The sequence below is a fragment of the Aethalodelphis obliquidens genome, unplaced genomic scaffold, assembly GCF_003676395.1.
Source record: "Aethalodelphis obliquidens isolate GAN/ISIS:26980383/991018 unplaced genomic scaffold, ASM367639v1 scaffold6, whole genome shotgun sequence".
NCBI lineage: Eukaryota > Metazoa > Chordata > Mammalia > Artiodactyla > Delphinidae > Aethalodelphis > Aethalodelphis obliquidens.
In genome coordinates this window covers 33,249,216-33,266,855 of record NW_020837950.1, presented here as the reverse complement: position 1 = coordinate 33,266,855, position 17,640 = coordinate 33,249,216, and the positions used below count along the sequence as shown (strand labels likewise).

General features: G+C 37.3%; 1 protein-coding gene and 1 long non-coding RNA gene across 15 annotated transcripts in view; one reads left to right on the top strand and one right to left on the bottom strand.

The window, feature by feature from the left end:
• The window catches only part of LOC113618934 (uncharacterized), a 180,923-nt gene that overhangs the window by 155,760 nt on the left and 7,523 nt on the right, over positions 1-17,640 (bottom strand). The window lies entirely within an intron of this gene.
• The window catches only part of CC2D2A (coiled-coil and C2 domain containing 2A), a 150,944-nt gene that overhangs the window by 131,807 nt on the left and 1,497 nt on the right, over positions 1-17,640 (top strand). For 8 of the 13 annotated variants that reach the window (XM_027103322.1, XM_027103323.1, XM_027103325.1 and 5 more), the window contains 7 exons: positions 915-1,118; positions 5,641-5,730; positions 7,425-7,538; positions 10,377-10,511; positions 15,085-15,207; positions 16,462-16,520; positions 17,345-17,522. In XM_027103322.1, coding sequence (XP_026959123.1) covers positions 915-1,118; positions 5,641-5,730; positions 7,425-7,538; positions 10,377-10,511; positions 15,085-15,207; positions 16,462-16,520; positions 17,345-17,522 — 903 coding nt within the window. Of the gene's footprint in view, positions 1-914; positions 1,119-1,483; positions 1,565-5,640; positions 5,731-7,424; positions 7,539-10,376; positions 10,512-15,084; positions 15,208-16,461; positions 16,521-17,344; positions 17,523-17,640 lie in introns of those variants that run through there. The other 5 variants (XR_003432200.1, XM_027103324.1, XR_003432201.1 and 2 more) reach the window with 5 other exon arrangements.

The window sequence follows — 17,640 nt, the reverse complement described above, 5'->3', positions numbered from 1 at the left end:
AAAAAAAAAAAAAAAAAAAAAAAAAAAAAAAAAAAAGATGTTAAAAACAAAACAAAAAAAGTCTGGGAATTGGCTCATCTTGGATCAGAGAACCACTTAAAAAAACTACTATACATTTGATGGTTCGAGTTCTGCTTCCTTTTACCTTGAGACCCATTACTATTATTTAGTATGTTGGTTATGGATTTAAAACTTTTTAATACATCCATATATACTTGTAAATTTGTGGTCCTTTTAACATGAGTTGCTTTACCTTTGCATTTGAAATGTTTGATTTCTGAGCCCTCTCCCCTCTAAAACCAACATCAAAATACACATAAAACTATTGCTTGGTCTCATCAATCAGAAGTAGTACATCATAGTTTAATTTTTATCTGTTGCTTTATTAATCCAATAATTTCCATATGGCTGCTTGCCTGTTGACTACTTTCTTTCAATGCTGGTGAATATATATATATATATATATATATTTTTTTTTTTTTTTTTTTTTTTTTTTTTGCGGTACGCAGGCCTCTCACTGTTGTGGCCTCTCCCGTCGCGGAGCACAGGCTCCAGACGCACAGGCTCAGCAGCTATGGCTCACGGGCCCAGCCGCTCCATGGCATGTGGGATCTTCCCGGACCGGGGCACAAACCTGTGTCCCCTGCATCGGCAGGCGGACTCTCAACCACTGTGCCACCAGGAAGCCCTGGTGAATATATTTTAAGTGTTTAATGAATCCATCTAATTTTTAAATTACAAATATAATTAAATAAAGCTTCAGGAACACTGGGGCCTGACAATTTTGTAGGGGGGGTCACTAAATCATACTTCCTGAAGCACACATTGAGTTCATGTTGACTGTGGGATCTGAACAGGTTCTACTGTATCTCCTGTAATGATATACAAACAACATGGAGTCTTTATTTTTGAAGTTTGATTCTCAGGAAGATGAGAAATTGCTTCAAGCGACTGAGAAGTTTCAAGCTGAATGTGCCTTAAAGTTTCCAAATCGTCAGTGCCTTACAAGAGTGGTTGACATTAGTGGGAAAACCGTCTTCATTACTCGTTATCTCAAGCCTTTAAATCCTCCTCAGGAGCTCCTTAACACTCACCCCAACAATCCCCAGGCAACCGCAGTAAGTATTTCACAGCCAATCGGTGTTGACGCTAAAAAGGTTTTAAAGTTTCAATATATTGCCCTCTTAATTAACACATTTCATAGTACCTAGGATAGTAACTAGATCAAGATCATTAATGATTAAAGTAATGATTAAAACTCCTTTAGTACCATGAGGCTTACTTTCTTTAGAAAAGTCTGAAGGTACCAGTGAGGATAATAATCCTTAGTCCATTCTTTCAGGGAACAATTAATTATTGAGTGCTTACTGTGTCCCTGACATTACATTGGGTGCTGGAAAACTAAAATTTGGAAGATGCTCTATACTTTCACAATGTCTTATACAAACATGTTTTCATTATGTATTCTCTATAACTCTGCTAGAATTGGAACCTAGGCCTCTGACTTAGAACTCGTGCACCTTCTGTTATACCAAGATAACTACTCAATATTATATTTAATGCTGTAAGCATCATTAAATTCAAATTAAGCAAAAATTGTTTCCAAGCTTTAAGTATGTACAAGCATGTAGGCCATTCCCGTAAAGCACATCCATACCAGGCCATTAAATAATCATGCATCATTCTCTGCCTGCAAAGCACCATACCCGTCGCAATCTCACACGAACAGGACTGTATGCTGAATGGGCTATTCTTAAGTGGACACAGTAACCCATAACTGTCTTTGGCGAGTGGATAGTATAGAGAGTAATTGCTGCTAATAAGTCATTAATTTAGTAATTTAGGAACAGGGTAATGATATGCCTATTTGCAGATATAGATATATATTTAAAAAAACAAATAAACATTGTGTTCTACATTACATTTACTTTTAATAATCAAATTTTTATTAAAAACCTTAACAGGGACTTCTATTCTCTCTAGCAGAGTAGATATGCAGAAAACTTCTCCCAGTAGAGAACACTTAAGAGTGATGAATAAAATATTTAAAATATGTTTTAAATCATGACTGAAATGGAAATAAGATGAGGAGGAAAACCCAGAGACAGGAAACAACAGGAAAGTAAGACTCCACAAGGGTGAGGGCTTGAAATAGTGTTTGCTCTGGGGTCACCCGTAATTCCTAATGCCAAGAGATGGGTTTCAATGGGCCTCAAGGTTGCTGGAGATGGAAGGTAATGCATGGTGCTGGAGCATTGCGTTAGAGACTCAGCCACGGAGCTGGGACCCTTGAAGTGTAAACTCACTGGTAGGTAAACTAGGAAATACTCTGCCCTGCAGAAGACAACCTGCCTGTCTCAGCCTTGACTCTGGATGGAAGAGAAAAAAAAAACGTCTCTCCTAAGAATTCCTAATCACTAAGCTGTACTTATTCACACTTGGGACTGAAATTTACACTACCTGTAGGACCCCAAAAAACTTCAATCGAAATTTAATTTCAAGAATTCCCTGTTGGTAATGCCCCTAAGTCCCTGTCAAAGCAAACCCAAATTCTTCTAGGAGAACATCCTTTAAATACAGCCTCAAAAAAATTCCATAGAAAAAGTTCCAAGCAACATGAACATATACAGATCATCAATGAAGAAATAAGTCACTATGAAGAAGCTAAGTTAGCAGAAACAACATTCTGCAGAATCGGGACACAAATTACCAGATTCAGAATATAAAATAGGTATGTTTAATAAGTTTAAGAAATCTAGGGAATTGAAAATATAACAAAAGGACAATAGACTATTAGAACTGACACACAGCGTGTTAAAAGTACTACATGGAACTTGTAGAAATAAAGAATAGTTAAAATTAGAAACTGAACAAACAGTTTAAACCTAACGTCAAATATAGTTGAATACAGAGTTAAATTAAATACAGTTAAATACAGAGATAATTCATGAATATACAGGCAAAGAAACTACTTGGAGTATAGCACAGAAACAGAAAAAAATGGAAGACATAAAGGAATGGTTAAGAGACATGGAGGATAGAGGGAGGAGGACCAAACTGTGTTTAAAAGAAGAAAAGCAATATTCAAAGAGATAGAGCTGAGAATTTTCAAGATCTGATGAAAGACAACAATGGTTCAGAAAGCCCGATGAATCCCACACAAGATAAATAAAATGAAATTAAACTCCAGGTGTATAATAGGGAACAAAAAAAAACAAAGATGATCTTTAAAGCTGCTAGAGAGAAAGTGCAGATTATCTAAAAAGGAACAGTAATTAAACTAACAGGTTTTTTAGCTGCACAAATGAAAGCCAGAAACGGAATGACATCTTCAAAAGACTAAAAGAAAACAGTCATCAAACTAGTAATTTATAACCAGTGAAACTATCTTTCACACAAACATTGGGAGAATTTACAACCAAAAGATTCTCACTTAAAGAATTTCTAAAAAATATAAAGAGAAGGAAGGTTCTCAGAAAATCCTAGATGCAACACATAATGATAGGTAAAGAAAATGGGAAATTAGTGAATAAATCAACAAGCATTGTCTTCACAGTAAGAATAAAATCAATGTGGTTGAAAAATCAAGATAAAACAAAAATCCTGAAAAAAAATGTATATGTCAGGACAGGATCTATGAGAGTATTTTAATGCCCTTGTATATTTTCCAAGATGAGGGCAAAGATATTTATTAACTTTAGAGTTTTAAGTTAAATATTCATACTGGAACTTCTAGATTAACAACTTAAAAGAATCTTAAAAAGTGAGTATAACTTCCAAACCAGCAGGAGATAAAATAACAAAAGGGGGTAAAGAGAGTACGGAGGGGAAAAAACATAGAAAAAATTGTAGAAAAATAAATAAAAAGCACAGAATAAGGTAGTAGAAATAGTCTAAATATTTACCAATAATCACAATCAAAGTGAAGGGATTAAACTTTCCAGTTAAAAGACAAAGACTGTAAAACTAGATTTTTAAAACAGCTTGTAGTGGAACTTGGCAAGCTGATTCTAATATTTATGCAGCAGTGCAAAGGGCAAAAAAATAGCAAAGACGATCCTGAAGAGAAAGAAGAACTCAGTGGGAAGATCTGCCACGTCATATCCAGATACTTATGAGACTGTAGTAATTAAGGTAAAATGGTATTGAACACAAATAACAAAGAGAAAAATGGAAGAGAATTTAAAAATCCAGAATTGGTCTACTCAAATATTAACCCACTCAAACTTGATATATGACAAAGCTGGCATTGGAAATTAGTAAAAATTGACTATTACATAAATTGTATTGGGATCAGTGATTTTACACATGGAAAAAAAAATAGATTCCTGCTGCACACCATTCAACAAATAGATTGAGGACTTAAATATGAGAGGCATTTTTATCTTTATGACCTGAGGTAGGAAGTTCCTTAAACAAGCCAGAAAAAAGCACTACAGTAAGTCCACTACATACGAATCTTCAAGTTGCAAACTTTCAAAGGTGTGAACGTGCATCTGGTTCCAGCAAGGAACCAGAACCTGTGTCATCAGCATCAGGCGTGAGTGAAATTGCAGCTTGCCCTCCATCTCCTATTGCTGACAATCCTTCAGCTCTACCATCTCCCACCTCCTCTCCCTCCTCCAGTCAGTAACTCTTCTGGCCTGTTCACTCGATGCCAGCCCCTGTATGCCAGCTGTTGGACTGCACTACTGTACTTTTCAAAGTACTGTACTGTAAGATTTAAAATGTTTTCTTTATTTTTTGTGTTTGTTTTTTTTTAAGTATTATGTGTGAAAACTATTATAAACCTATTACAGTACAGTACTATACAGCCAATTGTGTTAGTTTGGGTCCCTAGGCTAACTTTGTCGGACTTACGAAGAAATTGGACTTACGAACTCGCTCTCGGAATGGAACTCGTTCATATGTAGGGGACTTACTGTAACTATAACGAGAAAGAATAAATTTGACCATATTAAAACTGAGAACTTGAGTTAGCAAAAAACAGCACAAAGGAAAAGACAAGCCACAATCAGGAGAGGACATTTACAACATATGTAATAAACAAAGGAATAGTAAATAGAATATATTTTTTAACAACTACAAATCAATTTAAAAATGTACAAAATACTTGAATACAAATTCACAGAAGTGGAAACATGAAAGGCCAATAAGCATATAAAAAGATGTTCAGCCTCCTGAGCAATTATAGAAATAATGAGTTACAACCACAGTGATGCACCCATCTTGGTTTCTAAATACTACTGCCCTCTAAAAGGAACCAGGACTTCTTAGAGAAATGGCTGCTTTCAGGACTGGGCTAGAGAAAATACAAGATGATCTTCGAGAGTCTTGTTATAAGTGGGGCGGGGGGTGGGGGGCGGGTGTGGGAAGAAGATGAGAACATTTCAAAGAGACCCAAGAGCCATTTTCTTCATCTGTAAAAGATGGATAATAACAATAATCTTCCTCGGGATGTTTGGAGAGGATTAAATGAGATAATATTAACACAACACTTAGTAAGCTCTTGTGAGCATTCGTTTCATTTTGTTGACATAAATGTTTGTGATATATGAAACTTTCTTCCAAGAAATGAGATAGACGATCCAGCTTTCTATTTTATTAGAAAAATGATTACAGCTAATTTTGTTTAAACAGGAACTGGTGGCTCGATATGTGTCTTTGATTCCTTTCTTGCCTGACACTGTTTCATTTGCTGGTATCTGTGACCTGTGGAGCACATCTGATGTAAGTAGTTCTCCCTCGTAGACTTACTAGTTTGAGCTGATTTCATGGAACATTAGTAAATGGCTTGCATAATTTTAAATTGCAACACTCATTAGTTATTATAAAAATCTACACAGCCATCTGTTTAGCAGGATGAGCTAAATTCTGAGGTACTTTTTTCTTCCTGGTTCAACTTGCCCAAAGTTCAGAAATTAAACAAAATTATTAATTAAAATTAATTAAAATTATTAATTAAACAAAAAAATTAATTATTTGCGCACACACACTCGCACCCACACACACAAAACCACTTCAGATGTCTTAATGCTAATTTATCCTCTCAATGTTACCTTAACAACATCCCAATTTTATTCATAAAATAATCAAAATCACATTCTCTATTACATTTGGAAATTGCATATTCCTTAATGCATGGGCTTTGGAAATTGCATATTCCTTAATTTATGGGCTTCTAAAGGCATGTCAATATCCAGTATGTATTTCTTGGTCACCTATCACATGTCAGACACTGTACTTAGTTCTGGCTATGAGCAAAATAAAATGGCCTCTGACCTCATGGAACTTACAATCAACATATGCTACATAAACTTCCAAATGAGTCTTCAGTAGTATGAAACCAACATGTATTATCACTGGTATTCATTCTGCTTCTGGATCTCATGTTGTACTGTGTTTGCATAAAATTTAACTGTGGTATACAACTCCCTTTGAAGGATAGCTCTAAAAGGAAGAAGCTGAAGTACACTTAAAATTTCTTGCTCCCCAATATATTTTGGCAACAGAATGTTCACAATTTTAGAGATAAAATTTCCACAACCTCAAGATATCTGTAAGAAGATATACGAAGAATAGAATATAGTTCATGTGCTCTAGAGCCAGAATGGCTTCTCCACTTCCTAGGTATTGCCTCATCTCCCTGTGCCTCCACTTCCTCATCTGTAAAATGGGAAGATGAGTATCACCCTCAAAGGTTTCTTCCAGGATCAAATGAATTGATGCATGCAATGCGCTTAAAACAGTGTGGTGGCCAGGGTGGGAGGACAGGATGTGAACAGGCAGAGCACAGAGGACTTCTAGGGCAATGAAAACACACTGCATTATACTGTAATGACAGACTTGTCAAAACCCACAGAACGTACAACACCAGGAGTGAACCCTATATATAAACTATGGACTTTGGGTGATCATGGTGCGTCAGGGTAGGTTTGTCAGTTGTAACCCACGTGCCGCCTGGCGGGGGATGTTGATGGTGGAGGAGCCTGTACCTGTGGGGGGGCAAGAAAGTGCGGGGAATCTCTGTGCCTTCCTGTCAGCTTTGCTGTGAACCTAAAACTGCTCTAGAAAATAACGTCTTCACAAAGAAAAAGTGTTTCGTACACAGGGAGCTACCATATGTAAGTTCAAAGTAAAACGTGGAACTTTGAAATTTGTCTCCCACACCTCACCCCATAAATGATTCTAGAAATCATGTCATCAATGTCAGAGAAAATACCATGTCCGACTAAAAGTGTTGCGGTATTTTTTATTTTAATGAATTAACAACACAGTACCAACACTTGGAAAAATCTTTTTAAAATAGATCTTATCCTTGAAGGTACTAATTTTAACAATGACTTTTTAAAATCCTATACAGCCAATCTAGAATGAAGCGGTCAGTCAATGCAACGTAATTTTTTGTTTTTAATTTTGGTCAGCAATTTCTTGATCTCCTGGCAGGAGACGAAGAAGAGCATGCAGTATTACTGTGCAATTACTTCCTCTCCCTGGGTAAGAAGGCCTGGCTGGTGATGGGCAATGCTATTCCTGAGGTAAGACCACATAGGTTGGCTCTAACAAAGTGTCCCTGGCTAACATGGATGGCTGTGTTATGTTCCAAATCATGGACAGGACTTATTTTCATAACAATTCTTTGAGTTGCAAGGAAAGTAGCCCAGAGATTCCACAACAGGAAGAGAGAACCAGCGATAAAACATGAAGTGGCTTTCAGGGTACTCGGGCCCTGCACAATGCTTCAGGGTGTTTTTGGCAAATCGGAGCCCTTTACCACCCACAGTCCCCACCTAGCTCTGTCCTTTTAGCAAGAGCCCCCTCCCGCCCATGCTACTAAGAATTCTGATTCCCTTAGTGATCTAGTGTTATTCATGCCAAGGACCGAAGGGGATCTGAAGAAGTGCGGCAAGGACAGAGAGTCTTTCACGCCTGCTTCATCCACAGGCATCTGCTATTAACCTGGCAGGCAAAGGACAACAAGGCAGATAACCACAGGAACAAAGAAAAGAATGTCCACAGCTATATTTTGGTATCACCATTGTTATTTTTATTAGACTGGAGATAGTGACTACTAAAATTTGTTTCCCCAGCCCACTGCAAATATCCCGAAATTTGGGGCACATTTTGGGGGTAATTTTGGGTACAAACTTAGAAAAGTCATATGGACTGAAACAGCTTATCCAAAGAGTGTTTCAAAAAGAAGGGCTCTAGGAATCCTTAGGAATTAGACAGCACATGTTGCTACTAGACAGGCAGTATCATATCTGAATCCTAATTCATGCTCCATCATTATCTCCCAGATAGCCTGGTACAAGGAACAGAATAATGGGCTAGGAAGTCACAAGGCCTGCCTGGGTTCAAGGTTATGCCCACTCCTCATGAGCTGTGTGACTTTAAGCAAGTCACTTCACAACTCTGAGCCTTATAATGAAAGTGGGAGAGTAAGTTTTGCCCTGCCTTCCCCAGAAGCCTATAGTGAGCATCAAATGAAATCATACATGAGAAATAAATGAATGAATAAATGTTCATTGTAAAAAGAGAATCTAATAATACATAAGTATTCTGAATTAAAAGTTAAAGTCCTTCTTCAGGCTCTAACTCCCAATCCCACCCCCTCCTTGGGTGTACTCACTGTCAAGAGTTTAGTAAGTATCCTCTCAAATTATCTTCTATTCATTTACATAATTATAAATGTATATCAAATATTAATTACTGTATTAGAAATAGAAGTAGTATTCAGATATAATCAGCCTTCTAAATACTTAAAAGGCAATCTTAACTGACTCTAAAAAGAAAATGCAGTGACTACTTATTTCCATCAATAATCATTCTTCAGCCAATCATAAGATATCTTGTCATTTGCAAAAACATGGATAGACCTAGAGGGTATTATGCTAAGTGAAGTAAGTCAGAGAAAGGCAAATAGTGTATGTGGAATCTAAAAAACAAAACAAATGAACAAACATAATGAAACAAACAGTCATAGAGGGCCTCCCTAGTGGCGCAGTGGTTAAGAATCCACCTGCCAAAGCAGGGGACATGCGTTCAAGCCCTGGTCCAGGAAGATCCCACAAGCCACAGAGCAACTAAGCCCGTGTGCCACAACTACTGAGCCTGTGCTCTAGAGCCCGCGACCCACAACTACTGAAGCCCGCGTGCCTAGAGCCTGTGCTCCACAACAAGAGAAGCCACTGCAGTGAGTAGCCCCAGCTCGCTGCAACCAGAGAAAACCTGTGCACTGCAATGAAGACCCAATGCAGCCAAAAATAAATTAATTTTTAAAAAAAAAGAAAAAAAAAGAAACATAGATACAGCAAAAAACACAGGTGGTTGCCAGAGGGGAGGAGGGGGGAATGGAGGGGGAGATGAGGGGAATGGGGGGGAAGGAGGGGGGGTTGGGGGGAGGAGGGGGAATAGGGGGAGGAGGGGGGAATGGGGGCAGGAATGAGGGGGGAGGAGAGAAATAGGTGAGGAAGATTAAGTACAAACTTTTAGTTACAAAATAAATGTTACAGGTATGAAATATACAGTGTGGGGAATATAGTCAGTAATTATGTAATATCCTTGTATGGTGACAGATGATAACTAGACTTTTCATGATGATCAGTTTGAAATGTATAGACATTATCAAATAACTATGTTGTGTACCAGAAACTAACATAGTGTTGTAGGTCAATTATACTTCAAAAACAAATTCATACAAAAGAGATCAGATTTGTGGCTATCAGAGGCAGGGGATAGGGGGAAGGGGAATTAGATAAGGTAGTCAAAAGGTACAAACCTCCAGTTATAAGATATATAAGTTCTAGGGATGCAATATACAACATAATAAAGATAATTAACACTGCTGTATGTTATAAATGAAAGTCGTTAAGAGAGTAATCCTAAGAATTCTCATCACAAGAAAAAAAATTTTTTTTCCTATTTCTTTTAATGTATCTGTATGAGATGATGGGTGTTCGCTAAACCTACTGTGGTCATCATTTCATGATGTATGGAAGTCAAATCATTATGTTGTACACCTTAAACTTATACAGTGTTGTACATCAATTATATTTCAGTAAAACTGAAAAAAGAAAACCCCACAACATACCCCATTTAACTTAAAAAAAAAAAAAGATATGTCGGTTGAGTAACATGACCACTATTCCTATTTGGTCACTATATCACACTAGTTGCAGATGCAAGAATTTTGCAAAAATAAACTTTTGATTTTATTAATTCAGCATAATCTAGAACTGCAAAATAATTTTCACCATTAGCCATGGGGTTTAGAAATTAGGGGTCCAACTAAAATAATGAACTGTCTATACAAACTACTCTTGACCTAATAGCATAATTAATCGGAAACTGGTTTAATGGCTATTTTCCTTCAGGGTCCAACTGCCTATGTGCTAACTCGGGAGCAAAGTCACTATTTAATATGGAATCCCTGCAGTGGACATTGTTATGGACAATTTGATACATTCTGCCCCTTAAAAAGCGTGGGCTGTTTAATAGGTCCCGATAATGTAAGTATTACCATTTCCTCTTAAATGTGGTTGACTATTGCTTTTTTTTAAATTGATCTACTGATTTTAATAATATTTTGTGTCAAAAAATTTACATAAACATATATAACACCAATTAAAGAAACGCAGTGTCAAGCACAGTGGCAGAACTGTTCTAAATAAAAACTTCCGGTTGAATTAGTCACCTGATCTTCGAGAAGCAGAATGAGGTTAAAGAAAGAATTTAGGATTTAGATTCAGACGACCTGAGTCTGTATTCTGGCTTGTCCTGTTTTCCCTTCCAAAGTAAGAGTTTACAATGCCGAACTCATAGTATTTTGAGAACTAAGTGAGCCAAATTTATCACCCGAAAAGACTCTTTCTTTTCTTCCTTTTCTTTTTCTAAGAGGTTCCCAGGTACCATCAGGTGATTCTGCTTGCACCCAGTTTGGGGGGCCATTTAACTATGAAGGGTACTCTATAAGGCACTGGTTAAAAACATGAGTTATGGGATCACACTGCCTGAATTTAAATTCCAACATCATCATTTACTAGTTATGTAAGCTTAGGAAAGTTTCTTAATCTTATACAGCATCAGTTTCTTCACTGGTAGAATGAAGGTATTTGTTAGTAATTACTTTACAGAGTAGTTGTGAGAAGTAAATGAGATAATCAATGCAAAGCAGCTAACATACAGTAGCAACCCTGTGTTGGCTACTGTGACTGTGTTTATAATTATTATCTACCTGAGTGTTCTCTGAACTTTATCTGTCAGAAAAGTCATTTGAGCATATATCCCCAATATATGTATTTTTATTTATAAATTATATATGTATTTACTTATGGATCAATATATTATTTATATTACACACAGAAGAAACTCTTAAAATGAAAAGAAATAATTAGAAGATCTACTATTTCTTCTATTATGTCTGTGATGTGCACCCTACCTTGAAGACCACTGGTCTATGGGTTACTACTATAATTAGAGATAACATATGCCAAGCACTCAGCAAAGTACCTGTCTTTCATAGGTATTCAGCAAATGGTAACTATTATTAACTACAAGTGTGAAAAGAGCAGTGTAGTGTACAATTTGCATGTTATTTTTAATTAAAAGCAGTATCATAATCATAAATGATCCGCTAAGCTCCATCTATTAATACATGTAGAGAACCATCTTAAGGTCATATTAGTAATCAGGCAGAGTCAACAGGCATTGAAAAAGCCTACAGAGAACTCCATTCTTTGTCAAAATTATTAGTTCTCAAAACAATTACTGTATGGTTGACTAATTCACATAAAGCCCAAGTTTTGTGAGGAAGAAAGACCCCCTTTCCTCCTCTTCTAACAAGACAGGCAGCAGTGGCTCATGATGCCTGCCATCCCACATGGCAGCTGCTCTGAACCTGCTCTAAGCCTCGGCCACCCTCAGGAGAGGACCTCAGGCTCGCTTTGCAGGCCTGGCACTCTGAAACCTCAACTGCCCCTGCTCTACCACACCACCTCTTTGGACTGTCAGCCTTTCTTCCTCCTCCACTCCTTTGCCAAGAAGTAAGTCTCCCCCTTCCACCCATGTTTGTGTTTCTACTCCTGTTCCAACACTTGGCTCCACTAACTGTCCCAACTTGGCCTCTATGTGTTTTCTCTCTCCTTCTCCATCAATAGGCTCAGAAGTCCAACAATTCTAAAACATGCTTCTCCCAACCCGGCTACAGCCTAAACTACCATTGCCCCTCCTTCCTTTCCTTCCAAAATTCTTTAAATATTAATTATATGCCCTGCTTCCACTTCCTCAGTACACTCAGACTTTAACCGCCTATAATCTAGTCCTCTTCCCTGACCATTCTACAGAGATACCCTCTGAGAAGTACCATTACCTTGCTAATGCATAAATAAGTCCAATGGTTTACTCCATTCCTCACTCTCCTGTCCTTTTCTATGGCACGTGACACAACTAATCACCTCTTCATGGAAAAAAACACTTTCTCATCCTCGGTTTACTGATAAAGGACTGTTGATTTTCATTTCTCTGCAATAGTTCCCTAGGTTTCTTCCACTGGCTTTTCTTTCCACACCTTAAAAGTAGATTTTCCTGAAAATTCTACATTTAGATTTCTTGCAAAACCACACATTATTTATTATAGCTCTATCTAGTTTATCCTGGCAAAAAAAGTCATAATTCTGTCACTAGCCCCAGAATCTTTGGGTCCTGAATTTTCAACTGTTTGCTAGACACCCAGATGCTTTACCAAAATCACAAACTCAGGCCATCCACAACTTGTATCATTTCTCCTTTATCTCTAAAAAGAGCTCCTCCTCCTGGCCTTCCTACTTCTGTGGATGTCAGTTACCGCGATTCAAACCCCAGAACTGTCCTTGATTTTCCCCCTCCTTCACTTCCTCCTACTTCAATCCTTTTGATACCAACTCATATAGATTCTGCCTCTTCTGTTTCCAGGTCATATCATTATTGTTTCATCCTGCATTACTATAAGTAGCCAACTAAATAATTTGTCTCCAATTCAGTCCATTATTTGGTATACTGATACATACCTGTTACTGAATTTCAGCTTTCATCATTCAATGGCTCAAAAAGTACTGAGGGTACCTCACTGTATACAGATTTAAAAATAAATGTCTCACCTTGGATTTGAAAGCCCTATGTAACCTGACTTCTTTTTTTCCAGTGCTATTTCCCACTACTTTCTGCACATTCCCTACCCTACAGCCAAATTATAGTTCTTAAAGACCTTGCCTTCTTTAACCGACTTGCCCCTACCCCCTGCTGTCTAATCTCAAGAGAGCAAGGAATATTCCTGTTAAAATAGAAGGAAATTATGTCACTCATCTGCATAAAACACTCCAGTGGCTTCCTGGCTCACTCAACAGTCAAAGCCTCAATCTTTAAAATGGCCCACAAGGCCTTCTATGATCTGACAGCTGCCCTGCCCCCATCATCTTCTGCTGATCTCTTTCTTGCTCTAATTTGCTCACTCCTCTGAAGTCACTTTGTCTTCTTTGCTGTCCCTCAGACACACTGTGCATCTGCTATTTCCTCTGCATAGATGACCCTTCCCCTGACCAGGTATCTTCATTAATTTCTCCCTCACTCCTTCATGCTCTTTCCAGTGAAAACGTCTCTACCTACCCTAAAATTTCACCTCTTCCTGCATAGTTTTCTCCATAGCCCTTGTAAGGTTAGCTTTTGCCACAACAAAATACCAGAAACCCATCCCCAAAAGAAATGGCTTCAGACAATTATTCTCATGGATCTGAGTCAGCTGGGATGGTTCTGCTGACCTAGGCTGGGAGAGCCCTGCTTCATGCATTTTTATTCTGGGACTCAGGGCAATGACAATTGGCAGAGGCACAAGAGGGCAAGCAGGAACACACAGAGCTGCTTAAGCTTGGACACAGAAGTCACATAATGACACTGCTATCCCATTCTACTGACCAAAGTCAAGAGGCAAGGAAATACATTTCTGCCCTTTTAGTGGGAGTAACTGCCAAGTAACAGGGCAAAGGCTGTGGGTATAGGAAGGGGTGAGGAACTGGGGCCAGGGATGCAATCTACCACATCTTGTATCATCTGATATCCCATGTATTTGTTTGTTTGCACTGTCTTTTCCTTAGCTACTGCATGCTGGTAGAAACTATGTTTCATTCACAACTTCATCCACAGTGATTAGAACTGAGACTAAATATAAGGTACTTGATTATGCTGAATGGACAAATTCACCACTCATGCACACAGTTACTCAATATGCCTACCACGTGCCAACCAGGAGCTGTGCTGGATGCTAATGATACAATGGTGAATAAAGCACATGGCAAATGTCCTCAAGGCAACATCTAATAGTCTAGTGAGATAAACAACTATAAATAATGATAAATACTAACAACAGTAATAAAATAGCTAACAATTATTGAGTACTTACTATGTACCAGGCATTGTTCTAAGAGGTATAAATGTATCAACTCATTTAATGTTATCATCATCCTTATGAGGTTAAGTACGACCATCCCACTTTTATAGAGGAGGAAACGGAGGCATACGGTAATTAAACTGTCCAAAGTCACAGTTAGTAAACGCTGGAGCCAGAATTCAAATGCAAGTGGTCTGGTTCCAGAATTAATATGCTACAGTGCCTCAATAAGACAGGTGCTATCTCAGAGGTTACAGAGTGCTGTGGAAGGAAAGAGATGGACACCTACCACAATTAGGAGGCTGGGAAGAGCAAGGTTAGGAAAGGCTAGCCCGAGAAGGGAGTAGCCTTGTCTGTCTTCTTCCAAAAGATTCTAAGTGTCTTATCACCAGGAACTACCTTATTTCATCAACCTACAATTAATCGTAAGGTATACCTCAACTGTAGGTATAAAAAATGTTAAAAAAAAAATGGCTGGTGACAACTATATGATGCCACTGATCATAAAGTGCTTATCAGTCTTAAAAATCAAAATGACAAAAAAATGTGCAAGCTACATGTTCCCTTTCTGTCTCTCTCTGCTGTCTCTCTATATAACATACATACACACACGAATACACATACATCTGCTACCATATATGCTAATGTAGTCTTGTCTTTTTTAGATTTGGTTTAATATTCAACAATATGATTCCCCATTAAGGATGAATTTTGATGTCACCAAGCCCAAGCTATGGAAATCTTTCTTTTCAAGAAGGCTTCCATATCCTGGCCTTTCCAGTGTTCAGGTATAATTTTTTTATTAACAATTAAATGTAGATATAGAAAGTAAGGAATGTGATATCGTTATATTGGGTAGCCAGATATATTTTGACCCTTAGTTCCACTCCTAGATATTTAGTCTAGAATAATATTTCATTTTCAAAGTTAGTTAAGCCCAATAAGAAAGACCATCATATCATGAACCAGTACACAAATATGTGAACGAGTAAGTTTTGATACAGAGTCCCATGACCCAAAAGAATGCCACAAAATATATTTCATTTAATTTTTTCAATGCTGGTATCAATTCACTAAATTAATTTCATCACTGCTATTGAAACCTGAAATCAAACTGCAGGGCATGATCCAGGAGGCGCTCATAACATTAATTTAGAGGGTCCTGGACAGTAATAGATTATAAATAGTAAGCATGAGAACTGTTTACTAAAACTTTAAATGTGATAGCTATAGATATATAGATACTGTGTGTATAATATAAAATGTATTTTTTACTGTGGATCAAACCTTTCCAAAAGAAGTTTTAAGAAAAATCACCCTAGAGAAACTCTCCCATGTATACAAGGTAACATAACGATTTTCATAGGAGCACTGTTTGCAAAAGCCTAAAACTGGAACAACAGAAGAGATAAATTATGGTATATAGTAGAATATTTTATAGTAGTTACACAAATGAATTAATATTCATGAATATTAGTAAGCACACTGAAAATATGTATCTGCTATTCTAAATATAATGTTAAGGGAGAAAAACTGGCATGTTTACAGTATAAAATTATTACATAAATTTCAGAAAACATGCAGTACAATATATTGTTTAGGGATACATACATCTGTAGTTAAATCATAAACACATTTCACTAATTTGCCTATCTCCACTGACTATAATGTAAACACCATGAGAGCAGGGATTTTATTCACAGCTCTGTCCCCTTCACTTGTGTAAGTAAGTGCCTGGCACACAGTAGGTATTCAGTATATGTTGAATGAAAGAGTGCTAAAAAACAAATTCAGATCATGGTTACTTCTGTGACAGAAAAGGGTGATAAAACAGAGAAAGAACCACAAAGCATTATAATTTGTGATGCTTTATTTAAAGTAGGTCTTGGGTATATTTGCATCTGTTACATTATCCTCGATGTCTAACTAACTGAATGTCTGAGAGTTCATAATTTTTAAAAAAAATTTAGGAAAGGATGTATAGCTATTGAAATTAAGTGTAACTAATTTCTAAAATTCCTGAACTATTTTTTCTTTTATAGCCAGAAGAGCTAATTTACCAGCGCACCGACAAAGTGGCTGCAGCTGAACTACAAGACAGGTCACTTGATATCCATAAATGCATATGCAGTCTGTCACTAGGAGTGTTAATATCCAACTAAACAATTTTCCACCTGGATCAATGTAAAATAATTTGGGCAATTAAACTTTAATTCATGTTTATAGATGCAAAGTACAAATGTGATCTCTAAATCCCAAGGCTCAAAAGAAGGCTTTAGCATCAGCATGGTGTGAGACATACAGCAGTGAAATCCAGCAATGATAGGTAGTTCTCCAAAAACTTTACCTCAGATTAGAGTTCAACGTCATGTTATTTATGGGTCTTGTTCAGACAATATCATAACCCTCAGCTTAAATATGCCTATTTTGTCCAATTAGTGCTTAAGTGAACTTCAGCTATTTTAAAAACCTAACACATGTACAAAGCTAGTAAGAGCCTATTTGAGCCCCAATAATACTTATAATGCTGTAAAATAGAACTTATTTCCCCAGTTTCACACGTGTGGAAACTGAGGCTCAGAGAGGTCCACATACTTGTCAAGTGTTAAAGGGGGCTTCTGAGCCCAGCCAGACCTTTCTAGTTTCAAAGCCTGTGTGCCCTTTCTACTGTCTCAAGCTGTGTGAAGAGCAGCATGTCAAGCTGCACAAGATTAAATGTGACCCTTTTTAAGGTATTATTACTAAAAAATACCAATTTACTCTCAACTGCAAATTTCAAATACAGCCTTATTTGGGATCCTAAGAACAACAAATTCCCCCCAAAAATCTTGTTTCTTCTAATAAGTTTCAGAATACTATTTTTTATTTTTGTTTACAAGGGAAAAGTCAAGTCACCAAAAAATGGAACTTATCTTTTATAAACAGGATTGAAAAAATACTAAAAGAAAAAATCATGGACTGGAGGCCTCGCCATCTGACTCGGTGGAATAGATACTGTACCTCTACTCTGCGTCACTTCTTGCCTCTATTAGAAAGAAATCATGGAGAAGATGTGGAAGACGACCACAGAGCAGAACTGCTGAAACAGCTAGGAGACTACAGGGTAAGTAGTTCATTTCAAATTGGAAATTGCTCAGTACTATGGGTTTTTGGAATCAAAATGCCTAAATTACTCCCCAAAGTACACAGACGAAGCAGCACAGACTAAAAACTGTGATTAG